The following is a 14,352-nucleotide window of genomic DNA, read 5'->3' on the forward strand; positions in this document are numbered from 1 at the left end:
TCTTTCTTAGAGAATAAATAGACAGGACATTACTATTTGTAAGATCATATCCCCATAAATAGGATTTGGAGGTATTTTATCCAAAAACAAACGAATGCAGATTATTTCCAAGATCAAAAGGAAAAATAAGGTGAAAGTCCCTGACATTATTGCAAAAGTCCTACTTTCCATTAGCTAGCACCTCAAAAGGAAAGAATCAAATGACAAGAATTCACGACTGGCATTTCATTGGAATTTTTGTAATTTTCTTTTTCTCATTTGTCTCATGACATATATATATATCATATATGCCAAGAAAACACTTATCAAATGATAAAACTTCATAATTTCACGGGTTTTAGATGTGCACATCGACAAGAAGAAGGAATCAGATAATGAACAGCTAAAATTTCCTACAGCCAATGGAGTATCCTGGTATTGAACTATTCTTTTCCTGGGTTTATCATTGTGTCGGAGATTAGTAAAGTCTGCAAGCATACAACGAAGGAGGTAAAAATAAAAGAAAACTGGGGAAAAAAAAACCAACAAACATGATTCTCGTTGATAGCATCGGACAATGTTATGAGCATTCAACTAGACTCCTTACATATATCCGAGGCTCAACATCTTCCTCCGGAGCCTGGAAAATAATAAATACTACTCATAACATACCAACCATTTATAAGACTGCTATTCTGAGTGTCAAGACGAATGCGTGAAGTTAGCTCTATATGCATCTCATGCCTCTTAATACCAACAAAAAGAAACATGGCCGCAGGCTAGCCTAACTCCACTAGTGAATATTGAATTACATATATATATATATATAGGACACAAGCCCTCTATCCTGTCTGCCTTTCTATAAATATCCAGAAATGAGAGACCAACTGCAAACCAGCACAACAGTGAAAAGCGAGAAGCAACGCCTGATTAGGACTTACAGGTAAGGTAAGGTCAGATTCTTCCTCCAGCTCTCCTAGCATCCAACTCAAAGGAAACTGGAAGCCAGATGATCTTGGCAGAGAGGAACTGAATGCGTTCAGTTAGGTCGGGTTTGCAGGTCCACTTGTTGATGGCTTAGCAACATATACTTGCTTCATCCTTCCAGTGCCGAAATTCTTGTCAGAACCCAAATTCGGGTTTCTTCCCTGAAATCGTGACCTGCGGTGCATATCACCCCCAGAACCCATCTTCTGGGAACCCCCACTATGCTTATCGGAATATCCAGCTGGATGAAGATACTGTTGGCCTGATGTTGGTAGTTGAGACTTGGAGGGTGAGGCAGTGTTCTGGCTTCCAGTGTTACTGCCATTCATCCCAACACGATTACTCTCACCCACATTAGTCATCGTAATCCTTGAAGTTTTGTTCCCGTTTGACATCTTGTTATTGTTTCCACTTGTAGGGCTATGTGAAGGACTAATATTTTGGACACCACCACCGCTGGAATTTTGTTGTTCCATCAGAACTATCTCATCTGGAAATTGGGAGCAAGTAGAGCTTGGAAGAGGAAAAATTCTATTGCCATCAGAAGGTGCACAAGAATGGGGCTCGTGGAACCTACTAATGCCAGTAGGATTATCCAAGGGATGGCAAAACTGTGAAGGCGTCCCACCCTCTACCTGATGTTGCTGCAGTGGTACTGATAGAGGGACAGAATGCAGTGGTTGAGCAGGTAAGTGAGACCAGCGAGGTTGCATAGGTATGTCAGCAGGTGCCTGGAGAACATGTCATAAAAAAAATAGATAAAAGAACTTCTACAAGACATTACTTCTACAGCACAGTATAATGTCCCTCGTGATTCTCCCTTACTTCAAACCCTAAACCTAACTGCTGATCCCTCAGAAATCATGATCATCCTAACCATTCCGGACACTTTGTCAATTCTTCAATTCCAGGAAACCCACTAGATACTAACATTCAGAAGCATCTTCATACTGAAAATGGCTAATGGATAGCAAAATTTTGGGCATACTAAAGAATTACATCATAAGACTATCATAGTGTAGAATATGTGGTCTATTTCCCACTGAACCTACCTTTAGATGCAAACAATTAATAATTAAGTTATATGCATTCCCCTTCAATTAATAGTAGTTAGGCTTGCCAGTTGCGTAAGACTTGAGATTTATCTCTTTAGAAAGAGGATACCTGAAAAGGCGCAATGTCAAACATGGTCAGTGGAGAAGCAATCGGCATGAGAGATGAACCAGGGCCGAGCTGCTGTACAGGAGCAGGCATGCTGGGCGAGGTGCACTGACCAGAAACGACATTTTGATTGCCTAGATCACCCTCACTAACACCAACTCCAGAAGATCCTGAGTTGTGCTTCCATTCAGGTTGCTTTCCAGTAGGAATATAAGTGGTGCCCATGAAACTTAAGCCTACTTGACCAAATTGCCCCATTGGAGCAAAGTGGTTGTAGACAACCATATGAGGAGGACCTTGAACACCAGGAATTCCTCCAGGACTGATGAATGGACCAGTGAACCCTGCTGGAGGACCATAAAATGAATCGACGCCAGAATGGCATTGTGGCCAAGCTCCAAGTGCCCCTGAAGGCAAACTACTACTTCTTTGTGATTGACCCTGTGTCCCAGCAGACTCGTCATGAGGCCCAAAGGCAAAGATATGCCCTCCTAGCATTGGGTTCATCTCAAAGCAGGGAAAATGAGATGGTGGTCCACCAGGAAATTGCGAGATCATTGTTCCAGATGTCTGAGGGCTTGGTAAAGGAGGCCATAATGAAAGAGATGGAGTGTCAACTGAAAGATCAGCTGGAAGAGCAACTGCCAAAGACTCTTCACTAGATGATTGAGCAGATACATCTCGACCAATTGTCATGCCTGTTGCAAATGTTATCACTTCAGCATTAAAATGCAAAGAAAGCAAGTGAATAGAGAATAGAAAGTAAACATTTGACTGAAAGTATCAAAGGAATCATTTTATGACCTCCCGAAGTCAACCCGGTTACATCTGCACTGCTGAAACTTTTGGTAACTGACGCAGAAGATGAGCCTGCACCAATCCCAACTATCTCATCATTACTAATAGCAGCAACAGCGATAGCAGAAGCAGCTGCTTCAGCTTCAGCTTCAGCATCTTCTAGATTTGCAAAAGATTCCTCTGGATGCTTTTCTTTGTCAAAAATCATGTCACAGTCGTCGTTAGCTGCAGGCAAGTTGTGATCAACTATCATGTCAGACCTACATGGACCTGGAGGACGAAGTCCAACTGGTTGAGGTCGGCTGACAGCCGTGAGAATAGTTGGTGAAGTAACAGCCCCTGAAGTCGGAAAAGTTAGTTGCAGCTAAAATCATGTAAATGTGAAAATCAAAGAAAAGCGCTTACCAAACTGGATTTTCTCTCCGGCAAGAAGGGAGTTGACAGGGTTCGTAGACAAAGAAAAAGGTTTTTCTTGAGTCATCATTGATGTTGTAGACTTGTTGGGCTCGAGAGAAATGGTAGAACCTGCATGCGATTCAAAACGCGCTGCTACCATAGCTTCTTCAAGTTGAGTTTGTGTTAAAGATATAACCTGTCAAAGTTGATATCAAGATCATCAATTGCATCAGAGTAGAAACTGGCAGCAAATCTTTACATTAGACTCTTCATAAGTTATATCAAATTTAGAATGATTTAATTTATATGATATTTTTTATTGATTTTAATTATTTTCATGTACTTTCATGACTTTAACGTCCCTCTAAATAGGGTCTAATTTAGACTTGGTTTAATATGGTTTAGGCCGATAGTAAGCGACTGGTTAGGTTCTGATGATACTGTGGTACCTGTATGGATGGATCTTGTTTCACCTATCCAAATTAGGAATTTGAGTTAATGAGTTCTCGTATAACCCTTATTAAGAATTGCAAGATCTCTTCTAACAATGGGATGATATATTCTGGCGTAGATAAAATTTAAGTTCCCTCAAAGGCTATGGCCTTCTCCTCCTCCTTTGCATGAGGCAACAAGGGAGTGAGGCCTTCTAAAATGAATCCAGCTGATCACTAACTTTCCTTTTCTTTTTCTACTATTTGTCATTTCTTCGTTATTGTCCCCGAGATCAACAACTAATTATCAAGAATAACCTACTATATTATACAACTCTAGATTAGCTACAATATTCAGTTTAAATTTTCTCAGCGTTATGTTCTCATTGGTCATTTCTCAACAATGATGATCAAATTAATTATTCAAACGATTTCCATGAATGCACATATACACTTCCTAGTTGACAGTGATGATTGGCAGTCTCTCCATGAAAGAGACTGCAAACTTAATAGTGTCATGCACAAAAGAACTATTAAACATCTTAATGGAGCTAACGATTAGAAAATTTATATTTGTTAACACCTACTTAATTTAGCGCTGAAGTGAAGAGCCCTTAAATCAGCTTTTGTCATACTTCTCACAAAACAACCCATGAGTCTGGAGATCTCTGGAGGCTTAAACCTAGGTCATCAAAGTCTAACTACAACCAAGTCTGGAAAATAATTCTTACCAACAAAGGCCTTACAAATTTTATAGTTAATCCTGTTCATACGACTTTCTTATAGCTCAATAATATGATGATCTTCAGGATTGACCTAGGTTCATATTTAGTCATAAAACCCTTACCCATTACTAGGAAATAGGATTGGTTACGGTCTACGATAATTTCAGCTCGTGCAGTAAAACCAATTACCCAATGATTGAAATGCTTATGCTAAGTCTTTCTAAACTACAAAAAGTGAATTCTCTGCATTAGAAACAAGCTATTTAAATTTTAAAGAACATATAAGCACCAGAAAGTCATTCCAGACATCAGAAGATGCAACAAGTACTGTTGCTAACTGTTCTAACAGAGTTTCCAGTGATTATCATCTATGCTTTAACTGGTTAATCGCAAGTTTTATCCAAGATCTGGCTTCTCTTTTAGAGACATCCTCCTCTGATATGTCTTACTACTACGTATGTTACTGGATGCAGGTTTATCAAATTCTCACAATATTGTATCCAGAATTCCAGATGTCCCATATACTAACATCTACAATTCCAGGTTCTATCTTTTAAGTTTAAAAAAAGTGATCAAAACAAATGATTGACATGATATGTCAAATCTACAGGAAACTGCAGTAAACACAAATATTTGAAGGAAATATACACATGGCAAATTAGATAACTCAGTGTTCTAAATCTGAAGTATAAAAAGAGCTAGTGCTATGAGAACAAGAAATGGCAAAAAGCAAACTATAAGGAAATAACAAGTAGATGTGCTCAACTACTTTGGTCTAACAGCCCAATATATGTGTGCATACAGAAATAAAACATAAAGAGTGCTCGTAAACCTAAAGAAAGAATGTAAAGAACTTAAGTGACAGATCATTGCCTGCTGATTTAATTGTCCTTTATCCCAGGAACCAAATGGAAGTGGAGCACTGTCAGAAGATACTTTGTTGTTTTCAAATAGCATACCCGATACAAGCTTTTCTCCAGCACAAGATATGGTTGGAACAGAGGTGACCTGCTTGGACCTGTAATAGACTATGTGAATAAAGTCACAGAAGCCAACCAAGGAGCATAACAAATGTCAAGATAATAGAGCATACTTCATATTGCTGGATTTTGCATCAGAATCTGAATTCATAGAGGGTGTACCAATTGGGGGTAGAGATTGTGATGTCATATTAACAGCGAATGCAAGTGATGGCTCACTATTAACGAAGTTTCTTCCCTGTGTAACCACAACATCAGAATGCACACTCCTCGTGGAATCTCCGGCCAAAGAAACTGTCGTTTTACTCGGATTGCTACTAGAGGCCTTCACTAGTGAAACAATTCGTTGTTTGCGAGGCGCCTGTTAAAACAATGCCAATCAAAACTCCCCTTTTTTAGGACAATGTGGAAAAGGATAGTATGACCAACATATGAGTTATTGAAATTTGTAGCTACATACCTTTGGCACCCTCAGCTTTGACTTATTTTCTCTTTCTCTTTGCTCTCTACGATCATTCAACATTTGCTTCTTGGACTTTACCTGGATAAAGTCATCCTCATCACTAGGAACTTCAATCCCTGATTGTTTGAAAACACAGACAACTCCACTCTGCAGAGGAGGATCAACATCCTCCTCAGGACTCTCATTTGTCCTAAAGTTTCGTTTCCCACCACGAGACTTGTCAACAGAAGTTACACTCTTTTTCACAGCCTCCTTTCCTATGGCTTTCTCTGTTCTGCCATTAAGACTGACAGCTTGCATCTCAGAAGGGCTTGAATTTAAGTTGCCTGGTTCATTGTCTAATTTTTTCCCGACATTCCTCACAGAAATTCCTGAAATTTTGCCATTAGAATTTTGCTTCTCATCTTGCCCAGCATAGTTGAATGAATCTGCACTTTGAGTTTGCTTCTTCTCAACATTTTCTCTGACTCGAAATTCAGTTCTTCGGATATTCCTTCGAGTCCTTAGCTGAGATCTAATTGACTCTGTCTGTGAGGTTTCTGGACCTGAAAATGGGAATCTTGAACCAGAATTCCTTGGAACATAACCAAATCTTTTACCTCTGCCACCTGATACAGATCCTGGAACCCTTGAGCCGCTTCCAACTTTTCCTTCTGAAATAAACCGAGAAGATTGTGATCCAGCATACAGTGGAGCTTGAGATTCCTTGGAATTAGGGATAGGTCTGAAATTCTTTTTCATGAAATTATCATGATTACTATGATGCCCAGCTTGTGAAACAGTATCACTTATATGTTTCTTCTCACCAGAGGAAGATACGTCTCTCTGTGCAGCAGAAATCACAGTTTCTTTCTTTTGGTCATTCAACAATAGCTTCTGCTGCTCAGAATCCAAATTTTTTTGAGAATGATCGTGAAGCTTGCTTGTGAGACCTACAGACTTATCTGCTGGGGCAACTGACTTATCTGCAGAACAAAAGGGCATTCTGCCTCCTGGCATGTCTTGAGAAGTGCCTCCAGTCACTTGGTTAGGTAGACCACCAGCAGAATTCTGGTTAAGCATGTAAGAAGCTGACACAGGAGGCTGAATGAAGGACATTGCTTGCGGAGCTAGTGGCAAGATACTCTGGGACATAGGTGGGGTATACCTCAGCTGGCCAAACTGGAATAATGGAGCCTGTGAAGGGTGCATCTGAGTCAGAGAAGGGCTAACCGAGGTATGTAAATGGATCGGCATTTGGATAGAACCAATCTGAATGGCTGGAACTGGAGATGGTATTAAAGAAGGACCAGAAAACAGACCAAATTGCAGTTGAACAGGTACTTCACCCTGACTGGCAACTGTAGTTGATGATGAAGTAACAGGTGTTGGTGAGGATGTAGATGACGCAGGCAAGCTTGTCGTCATTATCGTCATCTTTTGATCTGCCCCTCCTGAGTTATTAGATGCCTCAACAACATATGGGAGATAACTTTCGGATGCTGCTGAATCAAGAGACAAATTTTGCAGTGTTTTTTCTGTTTCATTAATAACTTTAAAGTTATTTACAGTCTCCTCCAAGAAAGCACTCTCACCATTATTCACCATTTCTTTCATGCTACTGGCAGAAGAAGCCTGCACAATCGCTGCATTTTCACTCTTCTTAGAAGCCTTTTCAAACTCGGTGCTACTAGGAATTTTTACTTCAACACCTTCATTGAAACCTAGTATAACCTGTTCTATCTCCTCGGCTGTATTTTGCATACCTGATTGCAAATCTTCAAAGTCTTGACCTAAGTCAAGATTCTCATCATAACCTTCATGGAGTTCATCTATTTCTTGAAAGCCATCATCCTCTTCATCATACTCTTCTTGCTGTTGCATTTCTTGATTGTTTCCACTGGCCCAGTCATCATCCTCCCCATGAGAAATTGTACTTGAAGTAGTTAGTCTATTCATAATACCATCCTCTGATGCAACCACAGCATGCTCCGTGTCAGATAAAAGAGTTCGCTCGCCATCAGCAGAAGTTGGTAATGCTGGTGAATCCCCAGAAACATCCATTTCATCATGTGAAAGATGTGTGGGTGAACTCGGGGGGCTTGAAACAGAAAGAGATGACTGTGAGTCACATCTTGGACTGTTCTTATCCTCATTCTTGCTTTGCTCTAGAGAGATAGCATTGTCTTCAACTAATAGCATTCTTCCAGATTGTCGAAAGGTCTCCTGATACACATTCACATATCCTGTCTGTAAAGCTTGTTTTTCATTTCTCCCCGAACTGTATTGTGCTTCACTATCCAGAAAAGAACTAGGGCGTTCAGTGGAAGCTCTAACAGTATTTCTGTGCACCGACACAGATGGAGGTGGGGGTACACGCGGCTGCCTCAATGAATGACGAGATTTTGCAAAGGATGAAAAGACATCAGACTCATTATTCTGTATTAGACTGTCAGTGTATTGACCATTTAAGCTTATACGAGAATTATTAGGTTCCCAACCAGCATCACCAAGCCTGTTGCTGTCGAGAATCTCACCGTCAAAGTTGGAGTTCTTGCTGAAACTATCATTCTCCCTGGATATATTCCATCTCTGCCCTCTTCCATTGGAGAAATCATCTGGTAGCTGGGGATATTCGGGTGTACCTCCTTTAGAAGATGGCCTAATGGACATTGTCCCTGGAACGTTATGGAACTCTTTCTTGGGGAAGGCTCTCCTAGCTCCAAACGCATCTCGCCTTGGACTACGGAAAATGCTATCCTGGTCTTGGACTGGGACTGCCGGACTGTAAAATGACTGTTTTCCTTTGTCCATAGATGAAGGATTTCCATCTCTTGAAGAGTACAAACTGGAAACTGTGTCATGGTATCTACTCGTACTGGAGGAACCAAATGATGCAGAGCTAGTGATTTGCTCAACCATTCTCTCACCATCCTCCCAATCTCCAACATCTGCAACCCTTGACAAGTCTCTATCCATCACTGGTGTGGGCAGCCGTTCATCAGCAGCAGCAGCAGAAGGAGGTCTATCATCTCTTGTATTAGCTTCAGTCTGCCTCCTTGCAATCCTTGCCTCCAACTCCAACAGCTTTTGACGTGCAGCCTCTTTCCTCCGCTCCTCTTCCATAAGAATCCTCCTCTTCTCCTCTTCCCTAGCAATTCTTTGGTCCTCAGCTCTTTTTGCAGCCTCCAGACTCTCTTGTTCTGCCCTCCAAGCAGCCTCCCTTGCCTCTTCTTCCAGCAAACGTCTTCGCTCCTCCTCTTCCCTTATCATTCTCTCTCTCTCTTCTTCTTCCTTGCGAACAAGCTCCATAACTCTTGCTTGCTCTTCCATCACCCGTTGCCTCTCCTGCTCTTGAATCCTCAAAATCTTATCAAGCTCAGCTTCAAATGATTCCCTAACAGGGTCATGGAAATCAGCCTCTTTCTGCACTTCCTTCTTCTTCTTGAATACTTTAACATTTACATCTCCAATGCCACCCAGAAAGGGATCCCTGCTGTCAAAACCTGCATCCTCAATGTACGACTTCCCATTGTTTGAGGCCATCCGCTTTTCTCTACCAAAATTTAGTATTGGATCATTTATTGATGGCCCTTTATTCCAAGAAGAAAATTGCCCCTTGGGAACAGCATTACTCTGAAGGGAATTTCCCTTGTACCAGTTCTTGGAATGATCACCATACCAACCATGAGAATGCTCCACAGCCCTCCCACTGAAAGTTTCTGGTGCACTTTTGCGATTCTGAGAGTTCATTGCAGAGCTCAAATCCCGTCGACTATACCACGAATCCTGAGTCCCATCAGTAAAACCATCACGAACATTGTCTCTGTAAGGAGACTGAGCATTACCCATTTCCCTGCCCCCACTAAAAGGCCTTGGATCTGTTCTATCTCTATCAATTGCCACATCACGGGCACCCATCTTATCTCTTGTCTGCACTTGTGGTGACCTCCAAGAACCTGCATTCTTATTCTCCTTATTGGTAGCAACTGCGTCCCTGCCGAAAGAATCCCCTCTAAAGAACTCCCTTGGTGGAGCACTGCCAAGTTCAGAATCACGTAGCCCACGACCATCATGGATAACATGTACTGAAGCAGGCTCAAATCTTGAAAACCCATGCTCCCTATCTCGTTCCGGTATGCTAAGGCCAGTGTCACGCTCATCGTCAGCCCATTCAGATGTATGTTGTAGTCGGACAAGTGGAAGAGGCCCAGTCAAGAACCCATCCTGCTTCTGCGGCTGGCCCAAAGAACTAGCCAGCCGGCTGAAACCCTCAGCACCATCCAATGCATTACCAGCGCTCGAGTGAGAGGATCTCATCTGAGGCCGCATGTTGAGTGGCAGCTGTGACTCGGCCCTCTCCACCCGCCCCTCGGATGCCTCCTCGCCCGACTGCCTCTGCTTCTGCTTCAGGCTCTGTCCCTCCTTCTGCTTTGAAGGCGAAGCAATAGTAGCTCGTAGAGAAGGGAAGTCCTCGCCCCTCAAGATCACAGCTTTCTCAGAGAAACTTTGAGCTGGACCCACCTGAAGGGGCGGACCGCCCGACCGAGCACCGGGAGGCATGTAAGGGCTACCAACTCTCTGATCTCCATCAGCACCCGATTTCCCCGGCTGACCTGGACCTCCAGTAATTGCATCCTTATCAGGTAAACCCTGCCTGAGGGCCGACTTGGTCCACCCCATCACGGAGGAGCCGGAACCGGACCCGTGCCCCGAACTACCATGGCCGGGACCGGATCCCGACGCCGCCGGGTCGAAGCGCTCGTGCTCCTTCCTCAAAGAAGGCAGGTTCAAGGGCGGCGGCACCGAGAGCTTCGGCGCCGTCTTCTGGCTGGAGGACGACGAGATCCGCGACCGTGACAGGACAACCATCCCGCCTCCGCCGGAGCTCTGGTGGGAACGGGACAGTCGCCCATGGCCGGCGCCGCCGGAGGAGGAGGAAGGTTGGCCGTAGGATTTATTGAGGTTAACAGATACAAACTTTCCCGGATGGGTCATCGCCTCCCAGATCCCAAACCGCAACAAGTAACCCTAACCCTAGGGATCGACCGAAGCTTCAGCTAGGTTTCAGTTTAGGGTTTTCAAAAGGAAGGAGATGCGGCGGAGGATAATAATGACGGGAGCTCGTGTTAAGAAAGGTTACCACAGTGGAGTCGAGCGCTCTCCGGCAGCGCTGGCAATGAGGTGATCGGGCGCCGCGGCAAACCGGAGACGGCTAGCCCTAACCAGTAGAGAGAGAGAGAGAGAGAGAGAGAGAGAGAGAGAGAGAGAGAAGAGAATGGAAGAGAAGAGACGAGTCAGAGAGAGAGAGAGAAGTTTTGGGTGTTTTGGGGAAAATAATAGCACAAAAAAAAAGGTTTTATTTTTTTTATTTTTTTACAAAAAGAGTACAAAAAAAGGGGGAAAAAATGGAAGTGCTCTTCTTTCTTGGCATGTGTATAAGAGGAATACAGCTACCGGCCAAGGCAAAGTGAGAGTAATGTGTTGGATTACAAAATCTAGTGTAGATTTTTGTTGGATTGGACCAACTGGCAATTCCACTCACCTGATCACATACTCCTTTGTTCTTTTTTTCTTCTCTTTTCTTATAAAAAAAATTACAAAAATAAATCTCTTTTTTTTTTTTCCATTTCGTTAAGCTAGTTACAGTGAAATTGTATGAGATCACTATAAGTTTCTCGAGGTGAAGGTGAGACTTACGTCTATCTACTATTCCCTATTGATGTTGAAGAAAAGAGAAAATTAATAATAACACCCTATATTTTAGCTATTTTACAAATAAAACCCTCTTTTACAATTGATTTAGATGAATCAGTTGACTATCCGGCGCCTGTTTGGTCAGACTAACATTCTCAGTTGCACCACTCTTCTTCTTCAGAGAGAAAAAATAAAAAATAAAAAGAGGGGGGAGGGGAGTATTTTAATATAATCAAAATGTAGGGTGTTATATATAATTTTCTCTAAAAATGATACAAAGTTGAATACTAGTATTCCACTATCAATGTCTACGAAGTGGATTATTGGCAAGAATTATGTATATATGCAGCTCTTCCAAGAGGGCTCTGCAATAATATCACCGACTTGGTCTATTCATTACATTATTAATCACGATGTTTGCAAGCTTCCCCTTCCTTAGTCTAAGAAACGCCAATCATTTCCCAAAACTATAAAAGATTGGCTCGTTAAAGAAAAACAAGGACAACAAACAATGCCTTGCTTTAAAATTCGCCCCGAGCTTCAGACTTTAATTTAATTTAAAAGGTGAACCGCCCTTTGACGCCATCATAAATATTCTATAATTTCTTTGACCTTGTCTCATCAATAATTTAACTCGCATGTTTCCACCCATGAGCCATGACTTTTCATGTTTGCAGTTTATCTGTTTGACCAAGTCGAAAACACTAATTAACCTTTAATTGTTCTATTTGTCTAAGGTTGTGTTACTTTGGATCAACTTCTAGGATTTGTGGGGTTTGAACACTATCCTCAGTGGCTATCTATTTCTCTTCCTTGCCTCCTCCATCCGTACTTGACGTTTCTCCCCCCGAACATCTTTTCATATTCTTTTTTCTCGTCATTTGCCTCTGTAGCTGCTCACGATGCCGAAAGACTTGGCTCTGATCCTACCGCTACCATTGAGGGACTCGTCAGCTTTGGCCGAGTGCAGTGTCTTTTCCTCTCTCGTCGAGTGTAGACCTATTTTCTTCTTCCCCAGTCTCTCGTATGCGTGTCGCTCTGCTTGCCTCTGTCACATGTTAGTTCCTTTTTGGTTGGTGATCAGTCGAGGCTTGATCGTAGTTTTTTGCATTGGCCTCTAAAGTTCCTCAACCATAGTGGGACTTGGGTTTTGGTTAAGTTTACCTTGGACCTGCCAAAGTCTCAATGCCTCCTATTTCTTTCTCCCTCGTATTTTTCACCTATCTTCCATGCTCTACTGCTGCCTGCTCCAAGCTGTTTGGCTTGCTTCCCTAGTCTTCATCTTCAATCGCATTCCTCCTTTTGCTTCGGCTAAGATAACGTTTTTCTTAAGCTGTATTTCGTTTGTTAGTATTTTAGTGTTTTGCATACTATAATTACACAGTTTCAAGATCCCATAGAGATCTATAAGAGAAGTTAAAGCTAGATAGCCAGTAAAATATTTTTTTTTGTGGTTATTTTTTCATTCAAATCTTGTATACACTTAAGATTCAATGCTTATTTTTTTTTTTAATAACAATAAGGCTCTTCCAAATATCTCTCATTTCTTCTTAAAAACTTTTCATTCGGAGAAAAAAAATAGTCGACGTAGAGACTAAACGTATTTTGATTTTATTTCAATTGCCACAGTAGACACTTTAACACTAATTTCTATTTTTTTTATTTATGAGTTTAAAATAGTAAATATATAACATTGAAGTACTGTTTGATATCTAAAAAGTTATGTTTAAATAATAATTTTTCCAACAACTCCAACAATGCATGTAGTACCTAAAACATAACCTACTATTTTCTATTGCTGCCAAAATATGCAGACTAATTCATTTTAGATTTTGTGATTTCCGACCGAAGTCAAATTTAATTGCAAAATAGGATCACTTTCATTTGCCTAAGAGCGAGTGAATGTGAGAATAATTTATATACACTTTTAAACACCACCCAAGTAGAGTTGGGTTCAACTCCTCGTTTCCCCGAAAAAAATTAGAAATATGGGAGGCTCTCGTGATTTACCCCGCTAATTTCTGCTTAGGCAAAATTATTTTTCTTGACCACTGTCTTCAAAGCTTACTTAAGCTTCAGGATATAGCAAAGAATCTCAAAGCTGAAACGAAATGTGTGGCTGTTTTCAAATTGCCAGAATTTAGTTTGCATAATAGCAGTTTAACCTCTTTCACTTATGTTAGACGAGCTTGTAAGGAGTGGGTAAATCTTCTCTTATGTTTTTACTGTAACCCGTTCTCAGTCCCTATTTTGCAAAAGAAAACCACTCAGAAATCTGAAATTGCCAAATATTAAATAACATCAAATATAGCACAACAAAAGGAAAAGAAGAAGAAGAAGAAGAGAGCCGGACCGGTTCAGCTCCTCCAATCCCCGGACCCAGCAATTAATGCTCGGATCGATTTCACCGGACCCATTAATTTCCGACAGCCACTCGTCGCTCCCACGCCGACGTAGTCCACTTTCTAGCCGTTGCCTTGGTCTGCCACGTCCTTAATAATTCTATTCTATTAATCCCCTCCTAGCCTAATAAACAAACAAACCCATCACTAATCCACTACAGCTCTCCCCCTCCGTAGTCCCTCGAAGCTGCCCCATATTTATTATCTGTAGGGACATATCCTCACCGTCTGTACCTGTCAAATTGTAGATCGACGGTGGATTTGTGTTGACGCATAGGATTGTATGCGGAAGCCTGGAATATGAGTTGGCGTAGTGGGTGAGTGTTGGCACCTTTCGGTGTGAACATCAGCGAA

General features: G+C 41.7%; 1 protein-coding gene across 2 annotated transcripts; it reads right to left on the reverse strand.

Moving 5' to 3' along the window:
• Positions 1-507: 507 nt before the first annotated feature.
• On the reverse strand, positions 508-11,200 carry LOC140801101 (uncharacterized). Of its 2 annotated transcripts, XM_073156111.1 has the most exons (8): positions 11,043-11,200; positions 5,918-10,936; positions 5,571-5,818; positions 5,351-5,495; positions 3,331-3,517; positions 2,932-3,264; positions 2,131-2,825; positions 508-1,697 (listed from the first exon to the last, which is right to left on the reverse strand). In XM_073156111.1, exons 2-8 carry the CDS (start codon positions 10,895-10,897, stop codon positions 1,023-1,025), a joined length of 7,263 nt encoding a protein of 2,420 aa, XP_073012212.1. In that variant the 5' UTR covers positions 10,898-10,936; positions 11,043-11,200; the 3' UTR covers positions 508-1,022. The 2 variants fall into 2 exon arrangements, with proteins under 2 accessions (XP_073012212.1, XP_073012206.1); XM_073156105.1 differs by having other exon boundaries at positions 5,918-11,198.
• Between the last annotated feature and the right edge of the window lie 3,152 nt (positions 11,201-14,352).

Source organism: Typha latifolia, chromosome 1 (genome assembly GCF_019914945.1).
Source record: "Typha latifolia isolate L0001 chromosome 1, TyphaL0001v2, whole genome shotgun sequence".
NCBI classification, from domain to species: Eukaryota; Viridiplantae; Streptophyta; class Magnoliopsida; order Poales; family Typhaceae; genus Typha; species Typha latifolia.

Coding starts and splice junctions, on each gene's coding strand:
- LOC140801101 (XM_073156111.1), bottom strand. CDS start 10,897: ATGACCCATCCGGGAAAGTTTGTATCTGTTAACCTCAATAAATCCTAC. Junction 5,819..5,917: donor CAAAGCTGAGGGTGCCAAAG/GTATGTAGCTAC, acceptor TTGTTTTAACAG/GCGCCTCGCAAACAACGAAT. Junction 2,826..2,931: donor AACCGGGTTGACTTCGGGAG/GTCATAAAATGA, acceptor CATTTGCAACAG/GCATGACAATTGGTCGAGAT.